Source organism: Parasteatoda tepidariorum, chromosome 9, assembly GCF_043381705.1.
Source record: "Parasteatoda tepidariorum isolate YZ-2023 chromosome 9, CAS_Ptep_4.0, whole genome shotgun sequence".
Classification (NCBI taxonomy): Eukaryota; Metazoa; Arthropoda; class Arachnida; order Araneae; family Theridiidae; genus Parasteatoda; species Parasteatoda tepidariorum.
In genome coordinates, this window is record NC_092212.1 from 85,589,712 (window position 1) to 85,609,970 (window position 20,259).

Here is a 20,259-nt window from a genome sequence, read left to right on the forward strand (position 1 = left end):
AATATGTTTTACAAATATCAAAATAAGATGCTCAAAAACAAAAAATTTTGTGGACACAAGAAAAACCTTACTTTTTCTTGTGATTTTGTTCACCTCATTTATATAATATTTGAAGCTTATTGATGTTTCTTTTCAATGTAGCATACTCTAGACAATCTTTCAAACTATTTCAACTGTTGGTTCAAGCCAACATGGTTATATGTATGTTTGTAAAAAAATATGGTTTATAGCATGCAGGTACACAAAAACAATGGCAATACTAGAAAACTTCTCTGCATAGTTTATGTGCATATGTTCATAACTAATTTGAGAAAAACTCAAAAAAGGCACCAAAGAGCATATTTGTGAGAGCTACTGTGAGAAAAGAAAGATCCTGAATAACTTTCGCTCGAATAATCAGATTTTCACGTATTAAGTGTCAATCTTAATGGTTTCTGGGGGTGACTTCAAATATGCTAATTAATTGGTGCAACTATTAATTAGTTATAAAATCAGACACAAAAATGCAAGTTTTCTGAATAAACATATATATATTTGTACATATTTGGATTCCTGACAATCAAAATAGGTAGACAAAATTTCGAAAAGATTGGATCATAAATTATAAGCTATATATATATTTGCCCAAAAAACAAGCGAATGAATATTTTAAAACAAATTATAGAGACCTAATTTTACTCTGTTGCTAAGCAAACAAGTTCTGATAATAAAAAGAAATAATGTTCTGTGATTGCTCAGAAAGTTTTATTTATTAATAGTTAATAGAATATATCTCAAAGTTTCTAGGCAAGACGATTTCTAAGCTGATTTCTGTACAAAAAGCTCATTTCTCTTTAATTTCCTTTGAAAAGAAAATTTAGATCGATTTGTAAATTATTTATGATTTTTTAATCTGACATTAATTTGGTTTTTTACGATGTTTTTACTTCATTTATACGAGGATTTCATACCAAAATCAAATTTACGTAACTTATTATAACTATTTACAAAATTTTAGAGGTAATCCTCTTTACAACTTTAATCAAGTCTTCTAGGCAAGAAAGTTTAAAGAAATAAAAATGATGCTACAGTTTTCTAACCTTTTTAAAGACCATATGAATCCTGTTAAAATATTAAAATTCATATGCTTACTTTTACGAGAATATAATCCTTATCAAAATAGTGATAAAAACTAATCTGGCTTCAAAAAATAGGAAGAGGGAAATAAAAGTTGACATGTCTCGAACGTTCAAATATAAGGGCTCATTCTTGAGAATCGTCAGCCGTGAGTGAACAGTGAGGTTAATTATTGAATTCTCAAAACATGTCTGCTTTTATTATCTATTATTTTTTAAATCAATGAAGTTTACATCTTTTTAATTCAGTTTATTGGGATTATTCATTTAGTAACAAAGTATAATAAATTACTTCACGCAATATTAAAATAAGTTTTATGTAAGATAAAAGGCATAGGTTCTTAGATTGAAAAAATAACTCGTCACTATTTTTAAAAAAAATCAATGCAGTACAATTACTTTTTACTGCTACCCTCAATAGACTTTTAAAGGACACAAAAAAATTCCATTTACAAAATTTCAAAAGTTGAATGCGAAAATGGAACATATGCTTAAAAATATTAAATAATTTGCTTAATAATAAATTATTCAAATTATGATTTAATGTATTTTAGTACAATAGTAAATGGGCTTTCATCGCATATCCTTAGTCTTGATAGCGCTATCATTAAGTTAATTAAACTTGATAAATAATACAAAGTAAGGTAAGACAACGTTTAAGAGCACAAAAAATATATGAAATGCAGACAGCTGTTTCGGATGCTCAAAGGATGCTTCTGTTGCACTGATGAAGGTTGTCCTTTGAGCATCCGAAACAGCTGTCTGCATTTCATATATTTTTTGTGCTCTTAAATGTTGTCTTACCTTACTTTGTATTTTTGCACAAAGGTCACCCTTATGTGTATTTTTGATAAATAATAGTTAAAAACTTTCTTCTCGTTTTAGCTTTCAAGCAATACTTTGTTTTATCAATTCTGGAAATAATGAAATTATTGAGTCAGTTTCTTGGAGCAATGTAATTTTATCCTCGTGACGAAATATAGGACTAATTCGTATTCACAGTTTCTGAAAAAATATAACCGCCTCGCTACTTGTTTTTTCCTTTCTCAAAATTTCGAAAATTGAGTATTTATCACATTATTTAAATGAGTTGATTCTAAAATCTTTGTACAAATCGGAATCTTTTTACAAATTTCAATTTTTAGTTTTTTTTTTAACAAAATAAAACATTTTTCTAATAACAAATTATGCTATAATAATATTAGGGAAATTGTGCTAAAGTTGAAAAAATAATTTTAATAAAAGTAAATATTTTCAATATATTTTTTTAAAAGAGCAACTTTCCCAAAATTAACTGTGTAATATATAAGTTTAAATGTCAAAATAAAATTTCAGTTCAAATTTGATCATTCAAAAAACAAAGCCAACAGTTGTGGTTTTTTGAATTGCACTAATATGTATTTACTTTTCACAAACCAAACAAATAAGAAAGAAAAGTAAATAAATAAATAATTTGTTCGTTCAATCTTAGAGAAAAGGGTTCACTTATTTGCTACGATCAGTCCGTTTTGCACTGAGTAATTTTAACAAAGAAAAGCTAACTGGCTATAGTTCTGAGGCTCGGAAGAAAAAACAAAAAACAACGTAGCAATTACTTTAAATGAGTGTTAATTTAAAGAAAAACTTTAAATACCAATAAAAATTAAACAAACTAGTTTAGTATATTATAGGAAAAAATCTATGTGGTAGCATAAAGGGTAAAAAAATATAATAAAATAATTAGGTCTGTAAATCACACTGGGCCAGGTAACCAAAAATTTAATTTCAAAATTAAGATGTTAGGCATTTAAGATACTGAGATATTTCAAGACACTTAGCTTTGGTTATATATTCAACATCTCTTTATGTTCAGTATGTTTATACTCCTTGTAGTGACTTATAAATCATCAACACTATTTTAGATAAGTTATGAAGTCACAAGAAACAATAAAAAGACAATCAATAATTTATTGTCATTTTTTGAAAAAATAGTATACCTAGTAAATAGTCAGCTGTTTTGCATCGAATAATTTTAAACAGCAGAATGTTTTTAATTTCTTAACAAGATTTAATTCTTAGCTAGCAGGCAATTAATTCTAAGTTTTCTTTTAATAAAAACTTGACAAGAATTTTAAAATTTAATTAAATAGTTGATAAAATTGTTCCGCAAAACACGTTTAGACAGGTAATTAAAACATTTATTTTAAGATTAAGATGATCTATGACATGTTAAGAAATTTTAAGATGCTTAAAAATTTTGACTATGCTTTCGAATAACTAATTTCAAAATATCTATTGAAATTGATACACATATCATTCCAAATCTACGCACATATATGTATATTATTGAAATTGTATCAAATATTGAACAAAATAAACTAAAAAGTAAAACATAATCACATTCTGATAACTAAAAACGCAAAAAGTGAAATTAACATTTAGGGGTCCAAACTTTGGATTGCTCTCCAGACCAAACTATGGGGACTATATCCCCACTATATTTTGAAGTTTAAGAATCCAAATATGTAAAATAAAATATATGTTAATTCAAAGAAAATATATTTTGGTATCCAATTTCATAACATAATTAATAGTTAGCACTAAATACTAATTAGCATATTTGAGGTCACCCCCAGGAACCATTAAGATTGGCACTTAGTATGTGAAAATCAGATCATTAGAATGAAAGTTATTTAATATGAATATTTTTTTGCGCACTGTACATAGTCAAATTGTTAGGAAGTTAAAAGCAAGATGAGCATAAATATTTTTATTAAAGAAGTTTTTCTTTTCTCTATATGTGTGACACTACCCCCATCAAACTCTAAAAATCTACACCTTGAATTGTGATTTAACTGATCTTGGTTTTAAATCTTACGTTTACATCTTTTTCAAATGATATTTAAACAAAAGAAGTTTTGATATTAAATGCCATGTATATATATATATATGTATACATATAAAAATAAAAGAAGTTATGACAAAATAAAAATAAAAACATTAAAATTTAATTTTTTAATTAATCTAAAACTAGAACTAAAAGAACATGAGGAAATGATGATAGTAATTGAAAATAAAATCTTTACCGGAAAAGGTTCTTTCCAAGCTGCAGTCACAATCGAAGGTCTTACGATAGCAACGGGAAGAGCTCCACTCTCCTCTACAAGCAGCGTTTCTGCTAATGCTTTTGTATAAGTGTAAGTATTTGGCCTCCCCCTCAACAAATGAGGAGTCAAAACATTCACAAGCTCCTCATCCATCCACCTGAATAACAATCATTAAGCATATAGGACTCTTTGAAAAAAGAGATACTCAAATAAGTGTATGTAAAATATGGTGTTTTTTAAAGAAAAAAATGAAAGGAAGGACATCATTTCTAGAGCAAATTATCTTTTAAACTTTCGGGATTTCTGATTTTTTGATTTTAGATTATGCATTTGAAATTCCAGCTGAAGCCAGTTATTACGGACTATCTTGTTAAATCCCAAATGAGAATTGAAAAATCATGATTTTTTCTCTCCTCTCTGATGAGCAAAAAAGACATCTTTGAAAAAACATTTTTTAAAAATTATGCAGGAAGGAAAACCAAAGTTTTTCCCTTCACAAAAAAAAACATTTTTCTGCAAAAACTTTAACGTTCTTCGACAATGTCGCCGTAATTCAGCCAAGGAGGGGGGGGACTCTATTTATTAGTTTTAATTGCTGGAAAAACTTAAAGGAAAAAAAAAGGAACAGCTGAACATGCTTAAATATTGCACATTCATAAATGAAATAGTTTAGTATAGCTGAAATATCATCCTTAAATATCTCATTGATTACACTTTGAGTGGTCGCCATTTTTTAAAAGAGGAAAATAAGAAACTAAATTCCCGTTATTTTCCATATTTTCCCCGTGGAGTGGCACCCCTGATAAACTAACCTTTTTTCTTTTATTCAGATTTCTGACCTTCAAAGCTTTTAACTGGAAAATAAGGTCCAAAATTTCTTACCCTTTTTGTTTTATTAATACCTTTTATCAGTTGGAATGCATTTTATGTATTTTTTTTAAAACTCATTTCCCCATAGGCTGATCTTTCTGTTTGTATTTCCTTGTAATTTTATTTTATAAATGATTTCATATTTTGCCAAAAAAATCCAGTAGATTTTACAAAATATAAATTTTATGATAATTATTGCATAATGTACTAAATATTTTACACAAAGGAGATTTTTAGGTTTCAGCATAGTACATATAGTTTCTCATGATATTAGAAAACAACAAAAAATAAGCTATTTCGTTTCTTTATTTGCTTTTCCTTGAGAAGTGTTTTGCATAAAATTTTCTTAACATTTTTGTGTAAAAGGTCTATATTTGCCTTATTTCGCTTCCTTGGAAAAAGCTTTTCACTTTTTTACCTAAGTGGCAATATTTTTTAAAAAAACATTATATACAATAAATAATTTCTAATCCTTTTAAGATGAAAGGTTTTTAGTTCAAAAACTTTTGTGACAATAAAAAAAAAAATTCGACACAATGTTGCCGTAAGGTTACACGCTTTCTGGGATTATAATGAGGTCCTTTCTTTACATATCCATAGCTGTCAACATGAATAGAAAAAAAAACCAGAAGATTTTAATATAAATTTCACAATAATTGTTGCATAATGTACTAAATATTTTACACACAGGGAATTCTAGGGATTTTACAGCCATCAAAATAGAAAAACTGCATTATTTTCCAGTCATGATAGGCATAAAATATGCTTGAAATGTAGTGTATTATGTTTACTCAGAATTCTGAATAGTAATAGGCATTTAATTCATACAAAACAATTAAGATTTTTTTAAATTAAAATGGAGCTCTGAATAAAAATAAACTGAACATTTTAGAAAAAAAAAGTCTTAAACTGATTTCTATAAATGAGGCATGCTTAGTTATATATTAGTAATACTTAATTAAATATTCAAGCAAGCAATAATCTGTGCAAAAATTCTATTTCAATGCGGATTTCTTTAGGAAACTTAGATAACTTTTAGGGAATTTTCCAAAATGTACAAAAACTAGAAGAATTTTCATTAAACCTGTAGAAACTAGCAAAATCCAGTAGAGTTGGCAACTATGCATACAGTAACATCAAAACTCTCATGTTATTTTATTTATGTCAGTCATTATACATTGATATTTTTCTTTATTTTCCATTTCGTTTACAGAGTTGCTCAGCATGCAATGATTTCATTGCTTCAATTTTCTGCTACTTGAAGAAAGATTATCTTCATAAGAATTGAAAAGATAATCAGGGAGGTTTTTTAAACAAAATCGTGCAAAAACTGACCAAGAAAAGAAAAGAAAAAAACATACAAACAACAATCTGGATCATGTTCCTGTTGATATCCTTACGACACACACATTGGGTGATATTAGAGAGCAATTCTTAAAAAACATTTCGTCACAGATAATACTAAACTTTATAGAAAATTGATCAGGGAGACTTTTTTTTGGAAAAGAAAGCAAACAATAAAATTAATAAAAAGTAGATAGGTGCTTTAAAAAAATGTAATAGAAAATATATTAAAAGATACTAAAAACATAACTCACTCAATTGTGTCAATAATTTTTTGAGGTTGAACTGGAGGTTCATAAACAACTTCATCCACTTGTTCTCTGTCACAATTGCAATATGCTGTTGACACATGGACCAATGCCTTAAGAAAAACAATCAAAATTATTATGAAGTACAAAATAAATTAAATTAATAACATAGACACTACAGTTAGAAATATGCTGCAATTTTAAAGGATTGAATAACAAGTTTCCTACAATGTGTATGCCAGAGCTCTAAAATTACATTGCCTGACATGCTTTTTGCACGTAAAAATTCTTGCAGTTTAGATTGAATGTTTGTTAGAACAACGAAAGAAAAATTTATAAGACATAATAAATTGTACATTTTTGTTTTATTTCTCTATCATTTAATACTTAAGTAAATATATTGCTATGGCAATGAACTACAGCAGTACTAACTCATAATGGATCAATATCCCTCAGATATAAATAAAAGAGTAAATTGTGGGTCAAGAATGCACAACTAAGATAATTTAATGATAATTAGTCTTCACTTTTAAAATTTCATTGAAAATTAGAAAAGAAAATTAGTTTTGTACTATACGGTAAATAGTTCTTGAAACACAGAACTGAATTTTAAACAGTGCAATTTAAATAATAAAATTATCAAGAATATAATTTTGATAAGATTTCTCAAAAATATTAGTTTCTCCTTTATTTAAGTCTGATTTAAAAAAAAATAATTGCAATACAAAAAAACAATTTTTTTTCTAAATTGCACTAGTTACTTAAATTAAAATTATGCTTTTTAAAAATGTTTTTTTAAAAAAAAGGATTGCTTAATTCAATACATAAATCTACATAATTTGCAAGATTTCATTTATCAAAAGAAAAAAGAAAATTTGACAAAATGCTACAAACTTCTAAGTGTTCCATTTTATGGCACAATTCAACAAGTCGCCTTGTTCCCAAAACATTCATATCAACAGAACGCCTGAAAATGAAAATACAATTAGAAAGGTAAATAACAAGCTGAAAGCTTAAGTTTAAAAAAAAAAAAGAGTGTCCTTGAAATACTTCTTTTAAATACTCATTTAAAATAATTTTAATATATTATTGGAATTTTTACATTAATAATAAAAAAAATATCCTTGTCTTAAGTATGGTAATTGAAAACCAGAAAAAGTAATTCAGAGAAATAGTGGGGGCAAAAAAATTTGAAAGTGGCTTTGTTTTTAACGTTGATTTTCAAGCAAATTTATAATTATAATTACTGTTAGTAAATTCATGTTCTTTTGTTAAATGCTGTCACGTTATTTATCGCAAGTTAGAAATTTCTTGATTTAAATTTATAATAAATAGACTTTCTTTCACCTAAGTCTGTCTTCAATTGAATCTGCACTTACAAAATGTATTTAAATTACTTCTTTTCGTGCATTTCTATCCTATTCACTCAAACATAGTTTCTGTCCTGTGATTGAAAATGAGCTCTACTATATTATCTGACTTTCCTTTTCATACATAGCACAATAAACTACAGGATTGTCACTTTTTCATAACCCATAAATTATTTATGTACTTTTCTTAAGATTTCCTCTGAATAATACCACCTCCCTACTCACTAACTTCCCTTGCATTATTAATCTATCCTTTTCCGTCCACACTATAATAGATATTATTCATTGAAAAAAAGAAAAAAAAAGGCCATTTTTTTGCTTATTTAATAATTAAATAACAAAAATTGGAGTTGGTAACACATTTCAATTTCACATTGAAACATTTCATTGAAGGAAACAAGGAAGAATCTATAATAAAAGATATTTGCCCTGTACTAAAGCAAGCTTCAATAACACCCATTTAGAAATTAAACAATGTAAATTTGAAGTTGTTGATAATTTCATTTACTTAGGTTCTGTAATCAAAAACAATAACACTATTACAATGGAAATACAAAGAAGAATTACTATAGCCAATAAATGTTTTAATGGAATTCAAAAATACATAAAATCTAATGTAATTCATAGACGATCAAAAGTTTTATTATGTAAATCTCTTTCAAGATCAATTTTAACATATGCTTATGAAACCTGGACCATATCTCGTACGAATGAGGCTATGTTGGGTACCTTTCAGAGAAAGATATTGAGAAGTATTTTAGGAGGAATTTAAAAAAATGGTGAGTGGCTTAGCAGATCTAGAGCTTTATCACTCATATAATGAACCTGACATTATTAACTTTACTAAACGACAAAGAATAAAATGGTTAGGCCACATCATCAGAATGGACGAAGACTGTACCACAAAAAGAGTTTTAAATGCTAGACCAGTAGGCGCACGAGAAAGAGGCAAGCCGAATTTCAGATGGATAGATGGCCTAGAAAAATACATTTTGGTCTTAATAACTAAAAACTAGAAAACACTAGCAGGAAAAAGGTTTGCCTGGAAGAGGCCAAGGCCCACCCTGGGCGGTCGAGCCATTGATGATGATGAGTTAACAATTTTTTAAATCAGTTTATAAATTCATTATTGCAGTATTTTAGTAACAATATTTTCTATTAATAGTATTTTATTAACAACATGTTATTTGTTGCTCAGCTCCAAAATTGTTTTTAGCAATCGGCAACTATTTCTTGACTTTATAAACCTCTTTCATTAGCATCCAATAGATTCTTTCTTACCTTCCTCAATGAAGTGTTTCAATGTGAAATTTAAATATTTTACCAACTCCAATGTTTGTTATTTAATAATTATATAAGCAAAAAGTTGCCTTTTTCTCTCTTTTCAAATGAATATGGACTGTTATAGCGTGGACAGTAAAGGATTGATTAATGGAAGTTTGTTTGTTAGGGATATTTAAAAGAAATCTTAAGAGAAGTAAATAAATAAATTGATAATTTACAGGTTATGAAAACGTGACCATCCTGTAGTCTATTATGCTATGTATGAAAGGAGAAGTCAGATGTGCAGGAATAATATAAGCAGAATAGTAGAGTTCATTTTCTATTACAGGTCAAGGGCAAATGGAATAGAAATGCATGAAAAGAAAAGTAAGTCATTCAAATGATTTTTGTGAATGCAGATTTAATTTAAGACAGAGTTTAGTAAAAGAAAATCTATTTATTATAAATTTAAATCAAGAAAAATATCATTGCTATCATGTGATACTTACTTCAACAAGAAAAACACAGGTTTCAGTATGAATGCACTTCATAGCAATGAGGTGCATCATCATTTGCATATTCTTGCTCGTACAATTATGCCAACAAAATTTTAAATAAACATTAATTGAAATTAATTATATATTGACAAGATTTATATTCTCTTTTATTAATCAGCTGTGTTAGGTGAAGGGGTCAAATTGATTATAAAAATAGAGGAATTGAGAGCATTTAATGTGGCAACATGTGGGGTCTCATAACCTGTGTTTTTCACATTTTTTTTTTTTCACTTCTTCCCTTACAAATGACAAGAGACCTTATTGATTGTTTAGGAGTGAAATAGTTTAACAACGTCTTTAGTTATGGATCATAACATACTTTAGAAAAGGTGTACATTACTTTTTTCGGAATTAAATTTTTTTTTAAAATTTAGAAAAATTGGTGTTTGATTTATAAAGATTGAAAACGTGCATGAACCTTATAAATAGATTCATTAACTAAGTTTTAACAAGCAAAAAAAACTTAATTCCCTATTATTTTATTAAATTCCTTATCCATGTATTTTCCTTGTTCTCCATGTGGAGTGTCAACCCTGAAAGGGATAATGAATTTTTGTTGATTTATTAAAATAGAATAAGCTGTAACTTTCATTATTTATACGCTTCCTAGATCAATACAATGCATATTGTCTACAGTTATTAGGTACTTAATAAAGAAAGAACTCACTTCAGTTTTTCATCAAATTTGACTGTGGCAGCCGAGTGAAATACAATGGATACATCTGTGGTGAGAAGCAGCTGATCAGATGAGCTAATTCCCAATCCTGGCAGTGTCAAATCTCCATGAATCGCAATCAATTTTGAGACACTATTGGGCTGTTCTTTCTTAAGACGTTCAAACACCTACAGGAAAATAACTCTTATTAACAACATTTACTGCAACATGATGTCCCCGCAAAATTAGAGAGTTGCATCACATTTAATATTATAGGTATTTCAATTTTCAGACACTATTAGTAGGCTGTTTCCTTTTAAGAAATTGAAACACCTCAGACACATAAACGAAACTTTTGTTAATAATATTTTCTGAAGAGCTATGATTTCTAAAGACATTTAAATAGAATCAGAATTTACTGCAACATGAAAGAGTACACAATGAAATTTTAACAAATACTATAGTTGATCACTACTCATAAAAAAAACAACATGATGAGATATTAGGAACCTCTTGAACAAATATGGTAGAAGCAGGATAAAAACATAGAAATTAAAAAATTATTAAGAGAATTTGTCATTTAATTATTTTTTCTTCATTTAATTAATTCAGATTTTTAAGAAAACTTTTTCAAAGACATTTCTTTTTTATTTTAAGATTTTTTTTTCACTCAGTCTGAAATAAATGTAAGTTATATTCGATATAATTTTATCTGTCATGCATGTTACTCAGTTGCAAGATAAGAAAAAAAAAAACATTATCCCAATAGAGAGAACTTGTTTGCATCAAAATGAATGTCAAGTTTTCAGCATTAACATACATCAACGTCCCCCAAACTATTGACGCATAGCCTTATCGTTTAGCTTGATTTCTTAAAATTGTGTAAAATAAGAAAAAAAACTTATATAATGAAAATTATTGTTTTACTTCCTGCAAAATTCGAGAGTTAAATGACATTTAAATTTTATTGGCACAATTTTTTTAAAAATGAATTATAAAATGCATTTAAAATAAATAAAAATTGCTATTCGCTTATCTCACATTTAATTTGTTACAGGCATGAGAAACATCATTTTTAGTGGTCATATCAATTCAATATTCTTGCAAGATCATATAGTTGTTCCTTTTTCAAGAACATATGTTCTCCTTATTTATCAAAACATGCAGCCATTCAAGGATTCCAGTAAGATTATGAAACTATAAACTGTTGTATTGATTCTGTGATACATATCGAAAGAATAGCACAAATTAAATTTCTGTCTGACGTATTTAACTTTTAGAAGCTTTTATATTGTTTTGAAAGCATATTAGTACAATCTGATAATGAAATAAAACGGAACTATATCGCGGATGATTCATTAAATCCTATACCACAACAGTCTTTTCTTAACTTGCAACGGAGTATAACACCTAATCCCCAAGTTTGGTATGACTCGTGTTCTACAGGAATTCAAATTCAGTTTAATTAATCTAAATAATTAATATTTAGAGTAATAATAACAAAATTAGGATTCAATAATATCAAAGAATACTATATCTAAATCAAATATTTTAAATTAAAACTCATTTCAAGGAAAAATGTATGATTTGTATAAAACAAAATATATATGAGAAGCCTAATTTTTAAGGACTAAGTTACATGTACGTAAAAAGACAAAGTTACTTTTTATAATATACTAACAAGGAAATTTTAAATGGTATATTAAATAATAAATTGAAAATTTTCTCTCAGTTCTACTTACACTAGTTTAGCATTGCATTACTACAAATCAGATTTTTCTGTCCTCCAACATATCATTCCTCAAAATTGTACATTATTTTGATATTCTTCATTATTTGTTGCTTCTTTCCTGTTTATTTTTACATTATTAAGTTTATCTAAACACATTTTACAAATTCATCTCACTAAAGACGAGACCTGATGGAGCTCATCTTAGTTCTAGACCATCAGACAATTGCGCCATATGTAATGTGTGTGATGTGTTTTAAGGTTAATTGGAACCATATTTTGAAGTATAGAATATCATGAGTCTTTTGGCATCATTTAATGAATTAACTGTTTTTGTTGTTATTTAAAAAAACTGTTATTGTTTATGAGCGATTTCCTTCAGTTGTATTAATTGATATCTATGGATATTTACTTATTAAGGTAGGTTGGCTCCTACATGCAGGATTTTTTTTAACAAATGTAGCATAAAATCTGGAATAATTTATTATTGGTATAGGGAATTTTCATGGATCAGCAGAAAATGACATAAGAAGCGGGAGATCGTATGATGTAAAACTGTGGTTCTACTGTGTGTGTGTATTATATGTATCTTAAATAAATATTTAACACAACAGTACAACAAAAAACGCAACTTACCTTTGCTTGCAGAAGTTCTTCTAACCTCTGCTTAGGTTCTTGACCTTTTTTTGGTCTAAGGAGAACATAAATTGTTTTGACAGAATGACATGATCTGAGCAGTTTCTCTACCAAAACCTAGAAACAATATAATATTATAGGTAAAACATTTCACCGATAGGAAATCAATGCTATTAAAAATTAGTCTACATAATTAAGATAAAGAATACAAGTGTTCCAAAACTATTAATGAAATTAATAGGGAAAAGTGGAACCAAAAAAAATTGTAACTTCTGATCAAGAATGCTGGATTTCTTCAGAGACACGAGTAACACTTTTGTATCGCTTGCATGTTGTCTGCCGCACATGTTTGCAGTGAAATCTCTTTCAGGTCACAAGTATTCTGCTAAGTACTCCCATCGATATTTTAATAATGCAAGTGCTTGGTGGTCACAAGAATAACAACTCGCTTAGTTTATTTCCATGGTATCATGTCTGTTTATTTGTGCCCGTTGCTGTTTCTCATCTCGCCTCTTTGTGCGACCAGTTTGAATCTTTGTCGAGTAAAGAGGACTTAAAATCTTTACCCTAATTCGTTGAAATTTCGAAAAGAAAAATAGAAAACTTATTTCTTAGCGAGTCAAATAGCAGTGAACAAGATTTTACGAGGCTCACAATAATTTTCTTAATAAATCATTTTTGTATTACTTTTATAACAGTTCAATAGTTTTGTTACTTCCTGCGAAATATCTCATCAAATACATACGAATATCCTTCGCAAGTAGTCAAATAAGCGTCAGTAAAATATGGGTTTTAGACTGATGTAATCACACTCAATAGTGAATACAACTGTTTCATACTGATGTAATGAAAATTAGTATTTTTTTATAAATTGATAATATCTAATAAATATATAAGAAGTCAACTTTTGAACGAAAGAGTAACAAACTTTCTCTCTTTTACAATCTCTATTCTACAGAATTCATTTTTCTCCCGGCAAAACGAATTCATTTTATATTAATTTTACAAAAGCTTTCCAAACCCTAAAATAACCTTTTTTAAAGTTGGAATTCTAATAATGATGAAACAATTGCAAATTTTGAAAAAGAACTACCAATGTCTGAACTATTCTGTTTTTTTTTTCTTTTTCTAAATTAACTTTTAAAAAAAATGTGCAAAAGAATGGAAAATTTATTGACGAATTTTAGTTCATTAACAAAAACTATTGACACAAAGAAATTTAGTTTTCTAACATAATCATTTATATTTTCATAAAATAGAAATAAACTGTCACCTTGCCCATAAATCCAGTTGCTCCTGTGATAAGGATGCTTCTGTCAGCATAGAAACTTGCGATATTTGACGAGCTAGACTCTGCCATTTTAAATGCTGCAAAACATGGTAACAGTGAATTCTCATCTAAAAAGGTGCAAAATTAATTTAACAAATATGCTTGGAACATTTTTAGATAATACTTCCACAGGGTGCGTGGCCAAATCTATCAACAAAAAATAAGCACCTTTTAAGTACTTTTTAAGCATTCAAAAATATTTTTTAACCACTATATACATTAACAAAATGAAAAATAGTTTTCAAAGACTTTACATGATCATGATAAAATAATCAGTTTTTGACAAAGAACTCTTTTCTTGATTATATTAGACATTACAAAAAGATCAAGAGGTTTTTCTGCTCGTATCAGACGGTGAATAATGAAACTTGAAATTGAGAACATCTAGCAAAATGCAGCTGAGTTGCAATGGAGAGTGCAAGAATCTCACCAAACCCAGCTCAGTATTTCATCAAACATGAATCATGATTGGCGCTTTCATATGTTATGGACCGACTGGAGGCCAAAATAGATTGTGGTTGAGTGATTTGTGAAAGCATAGAATAGATTATTAAAAGCGCGATTTTTCATAATACATGGCGAAAATCGAGGTGGTAAAGAAAAAATCTCCTTTTCGAAAAGGGAAAATTAAGCCCGTTTTAAAAACACCCAATGAAAAAAGCATCTTTAAGGGCTTTTAAAAATCGAAAATAAGCACTTTCTTAAAAATGCTACATATCATGTTCTAAGCTGGTAACATACATATTTCTTTTCAGCAAATTTGTAAAACTTCCTAGGTGGAAAAACCCTTCTCCCTATGTTAGAGGGGGGAGGGAGGAAAATGATGACTACACGATTTATTGTAAACTTTTAAACTATTAAAAAATTCATGAAAGTAAGCACTAAGAACTTTTAATCACCCTATTATTTGATAATTTTTTTAAATATCAAGTAATTTGGCAAAAATGGCACGACACTACGCATCAGCGGGAAAGAAAATGCAAACATTTTTTAAAACACAGGCTGTTGAGTACTATTTTAAGCTCTGTTGTTAAATATACCGATTATAGTGGTAAGATTGGAATGCAATTGAAGTACCTAAAATTTATAAGAGTAATTAAAAGAAATTGCACGCAAACATCCTCTGAAAGAACCATTATTTTGTTGATACTCTCCTGACCACACAACAAAAGCTGTGCCGAACAAAAATTATTACAGTCGAACCTCATTAATGCGAAATCGGTGGGAGTATAATAATTAGTGCACGTTAACCGAATTTTTTTTTATCTGATGCAACATGAAAACAATTTATTACGTATTATTAAGTACTACATTAATGTATGCAAACAATTATAAAACAAACAAATTAAAATAAGCTTTTAAGTTTTAATTACTTAATTAAACTATTTTATTTCTACTATTTCATCTATTTGCTCACCTGCTATTCCTAACAAAGGAAGAAAATAGGAAAAAAAAGTTGTGATCGCCTTATTACAATCACTGGATACCCATTGGTCATTGCTTTTTCTTTCTGGATTGACTCTGTTAAACGCCACAACATTTCCAATCATGGGTTGCAAAAACTGTCTCCATGGATGTTTGTCGTCGAATTGGTTTTCAAATCCTGCCTATGTAAGTTTCAAGACGTCACAAAATACTTTTCCTTCTTCAGCATTCATAATTATATTGAAATCACCGCCAAGCCAGTCATTATATGTTCATAATAACAAGAATATAAAAAATACTTTAAATTATTATTATATAAATACATTAAAAATGCCTGCTAGTGAAAAGATAAAGAAAAACAGCAGCGGTCGCCTTAGGACTGTTTACTGTTACTCTTTGCTTGCGGACTGTTTACTGTTACTCTTGAATGCAGCTGAAACCTTATCAAATCCAAACCAAGACCCATTTTGGCAATGGGTAATAAGCATTCCTCATTGGAATTTTATTCTTCATTCATTACAATAACTCGGTCAGAGCCGCAATGGCTCAGGTGATAGAACGTTCGCCTCCAGTCTAAACAAATTCTACATCTGGCTTGCACAGACCACAGCGCTGACGTAAAATGTCCTCAATGATAGACGGATCATGGGTTAGAGTCCCCTTGCCGTCAGGCTAACCGTGGGAGGTTCTCGTGATCTTGCTCTCCATATAACGCAAATGCAGGTTAGCTCCATTAAAATGTCCTCCACGAAAGCAAATTTCTCCCAAGACTCGATCTAGGAGTTAATCCCTTCCGGATTGGGTACAAAACTACAAGGCTACGGAGTTGAACATTAGTAGTCGTAAACCCATTAAATTGGGTCGGCTGTTCAACGACGGTTATAAAATAACTATCAGATACCTATTATATTATATCATTATACTACCATACCTAATTAATGTTAAGCAATAATCAGCTTGAAAATTTCATTTCAAAAACAATAATTGATTGCTGACTCAGGGGACCAAAGATGTGTTTCACGTAAAGCGGTATTTCACGTTAATGAGGTTCGACTGAGATACATTTCCCATGAAGCTACTTATATTACAGATATTTTATTGCCAGGAGGTGGTCAGACTACCGGCATCATCCTAAAAAGGTGTCACACTTTTAAAAAAATTAATCAGCCAATTACAGAATGACATGTTTTTAAAATAACTTCCCATAATTGTTTTAGCAACTTACCAATCTTTAGTGTAGAGAGAAGGAGACTTTAAATGGCTTCTTAATATTACACATCAGCATACAAGCCCTTCATGCTGAAAATAATAAATATGTCTTTAATTCATCTAGCTGACAGTGTTTTTTTTTTATAATTTTGTATTTTTACAAGATTATAGTTTTATTTCCACTCAGCATAATTCCATAAGCACTTAAATAAAGCAAGTCTGAAGGTGAAAATAATCTTAAATCTAGGTAATTATAAGGTTTTTTTCCCTTTTTTTTGCAACGTCTTGTATGCTCAGATAAAATCCACCTTGTCATGAAATTTAATAGACAATGCAGTTTGATCCTATCGCTAGCATGATGTCACTTTTCAATGATTTTGCACGCTTCTGTTATTATTAATTTCATATTATACTCTTTCTAGCTTTTAGTTCCGGGAAAAAATTATTTCTTTTCTATCCCATTTAGGTTCACACATTTCATTACATTTTCATAAACACATATTTTTAGCTGTGTCTATTTTCTTAAACACAAGTTTTTAGCTGTGTTCAGTATAAAAAAGTACACCGACAAGAAATATTTTCCTTATTTTTCGAATCCAAGTTTTGATTACGTGAAAACCTTAAAAGAAGGTCTTAGCATAGCATAGTTTCACACAACATTAGAAAACTACAAACAAAAGAAGGTATTTCGTTCGTTTATTTGCTTTTTTTTTAGAAGTGCTTTGCACACAATTTTTTTAAAATATTTATTAATATTTTTGCGCAAAAGGTTTATATTTGCATTAGTTCGTTCCCGTGGAAAAAGCTTTTCATTTTGTATTTCTGTTTACCAAAACATGAGAACTATAATAAAAAGGTTTACCATTTTTTTTTCTTCCCTTAGTGGCAATATTTTTTAAAGAAGTTTTAAATATAATTTCTAATCCTTTTAGAATAAAAGGTTTGAAATTTTAGTATTTTTGCTCGACGGAAAAAAGGTTTTTAGTGCAAACATTTTCGTGACAATGAAAAGAAAATTCCGATACAATGTTGCTGTAAGGTCACTTGCTTTCTGGGATTATAATCAGGTCCTTTCTTTACATATCCATAGCTGCCAACATGGATAGGAAAAAAACCAGAAGATTTTACGAAATGTAAATTTCACAATAATTGTTGCATAATATACTAAATATTTTACACATAGGGACTTATAGGGATTTTACAGTCATCAAAATAGAAAAACTGCAATATTTTCCAGTTATGATTGACATTAAATAAATGTGAAACATTATGTATTATGTTTATTCATAATTTTGAACATTAATAGGCATTTAATTCATCAAAGATAGTTAAAAGATATTTTTAATTAATTAAAAAAGAGAGTTCAGAATAAAAATAAACTGAACATTTTAGAACAAAAAAAGTTTGAACTGATTTCTATAAATGAGGTTCACTTCATTATTTACTAGTAATACTTATTTAAATATTCAAGCAATAATCTGTATAAAAATTCTATTTCAGAAGGGATTTTTGTAGGAAACTTACTCAATTTTAGAGAATATTAGAGAATTTTCTAAAATGTACAAAAGCCAGAATTAAACCAGTGCACCAGGAGAAACTGACAAAATCCAGTAGTCTACTGGAAAAAAAAAACCAGTTGAGTTGGCAACTATGCATAGCTACATATTTACCACATTTTACCTCTCCTGGAAATTCTTGATAAACTGTTTTGAGTGGTTTCATTTGTTTCCTAATGCATTTATTTCCTTATGAATAACAATTTACTGGACTTAAAACTGGGGTGGGAAGGATATAAAAGAGAGGGAACTTAACTATTGAAATACAGACAAGTGAGATATTTTTCTTATAGATTTTTCGTTTGTACTTAATCATAGGAAATCAACTCTTGAATTCAGCAGAATAATTAAGGTTTTATATTAGGGGTGCACAACCTTTTTGAGTGAAGGGCCACTTTAACAGCAGGTTGACTAACAAAGGGCCACACATGTATTTAGACATGTTGATGGCAAATGTACTAACATTTAGCTAAACATTAGTGTTCTAATTTTTTTTATCAATAAACTTAATAATATATATGTAGAAAATTAAAGGCCTTCAATTATTAGTATTCATTCAAAAATAGATTTATTAAAATAAATAAACATTGGAGAAAAGAAATGTTTTTTTTTTTTTAATCATTTAACGCAATACAAAAATTCATATCAAAAATAAATTCTAATAAAAAAAAACTGCAATGCTCACAGAGTGAAAGTAGGAAAAAATTAAGTACATATTAAGTATTATAAATTTAAATGAAATATTTGTCCCTCAGTGGACTGATAGTTAAGATCAGCAGATCACTGAAGTCAAGCATCAATGGCTGCGGTTAGTGTGCGGGTAGGTGACCACTTGGATCAGTCTGCGTACGAACCGAGGGTGTTCAGTATTGGTCCTCGTTAAACTGTTCTACCGTAAATTGCTCTACTTCTCATGCAGATCGTCGGGCTACCGAAGCGGGGGCGCCATCCCCTCTGCAGAGGATCAAAATTGTGATGGCATGTCTTTGGATCATCCTCATTGATATTTCTCAGACCGTCGCCAATAGCCCTCTGTGCAGCTCTAGTGAGACGTAAATGAACAACAACAAATTAAATATTTCAATTGAAGAAAATTTATGAAATTTAAACAAAAGCCTAAAATCAAAACAAAACTGTTATAGTTCAAAATAAAATTTAATACTTATTGTACTTTATTTTTCTTTTCATTGAATATTAGATTTTTTTGTATGGTAATTAACCTAAAATTAAAACAAAACTGTTATACTTCAAAATAAAATTTAATACTTATTGTACTTTCTTTTTATTGAATATTAGATTTTTTTATATAGCAAGCATTTTCTTTTTTTTGTACCAAAAAAGATCACTTAACAAAACAAAAAATTGAAATCAAAATTACAAACAGTGAACAGTTTGAAAATTCACATTTCCTCCACTTGGTGAATTTCTCAGGCTGCACTTACATTGCATTTAAATTAGGGATGTAATAAGTATTTGACCCTTTTGTCAAAATTTAGTTGGCCAAATGATCTGCTAAATATTCAGCACAGTATTTTTCAGAAAAGTATTTTTCAACTTTTTTTTGAATTTATATAGATTTGATAAGGATTAATATAAAATCATATTTTTAACTACATTATAGTATTGTTTATTATAAGATATGATTTTTACACAAATTCGTTAAATTTTAAAATCCTTGTTTCTGAACACGGCTTGCAAATTTATCTTCTAGAAGACACATGGAAAAACAAAATTTGAAGAATTGAAACTAGATTACTTTACAGTGAATTCAAATTTTTGCACCTCTGCTTTTTCTTTAAAAAAAAAAAAATTATATTCAGATAAGTCAATTTCCTCATTTTTTCAATACTTTTTGTTCTAAGAATT

At 28.6% G+C, this 20,259-nt stretch overlaps 1 protein-coding gene across 7 annotated transcripts in view; it reads right to left on the reverse strand.

The window, feature by feature from the left end:
* The window catches only part of LOC107456785 (putative fatty acyl-CoA reductase CG5065), a 61,431-nt gene that overhangs the window by 20,703 nt on the left and 20,469 nt on the right, over positions 1–20,259 (reverse strand). For 3 of the 7 annotated variants that reach the window (XM_043051087.2, XM_071185584.1, XM_043051089.2), the window contains exons 2-8: positions 16,854–16,927; positions 14,147–14,271; positions 12,874–12,990; positions 10,521–10,696; positions 7,558–7,630; positions 6,670–6,776; positions 4,181–4,358 (exon numbers count right to left, since the gene is read on the reverse strand). In XM_043051087.2, coding sequence (XP_042907021.1) covers positions 4,181–4,358; positions 6,670–6,776; positions 7,558–7,630; positions 10,521–10,696; positions 12,874–12,990; positions 14,147–14,233 — 738 coding nt within the window. In that variant the 5' untranslated portion in view covers positions 14,234–14,271; positions 16,854–16,927. Of the gene's footprint in view, positions 1–4,180; positions 4,359–6,669; positions 6,777–7,557; positions 7,631–10,520; positions 10,697–12,873; positions 12,991–14,146; positions 14,351–16,853; positions 16,928–20,259 lie in introns of all 7 variants that reach the window. The other 4 variants (XM_043051088.1, XM_071185585.1, XM_043051092.2 and 1 more) reach the window with 2 other exon arrangements.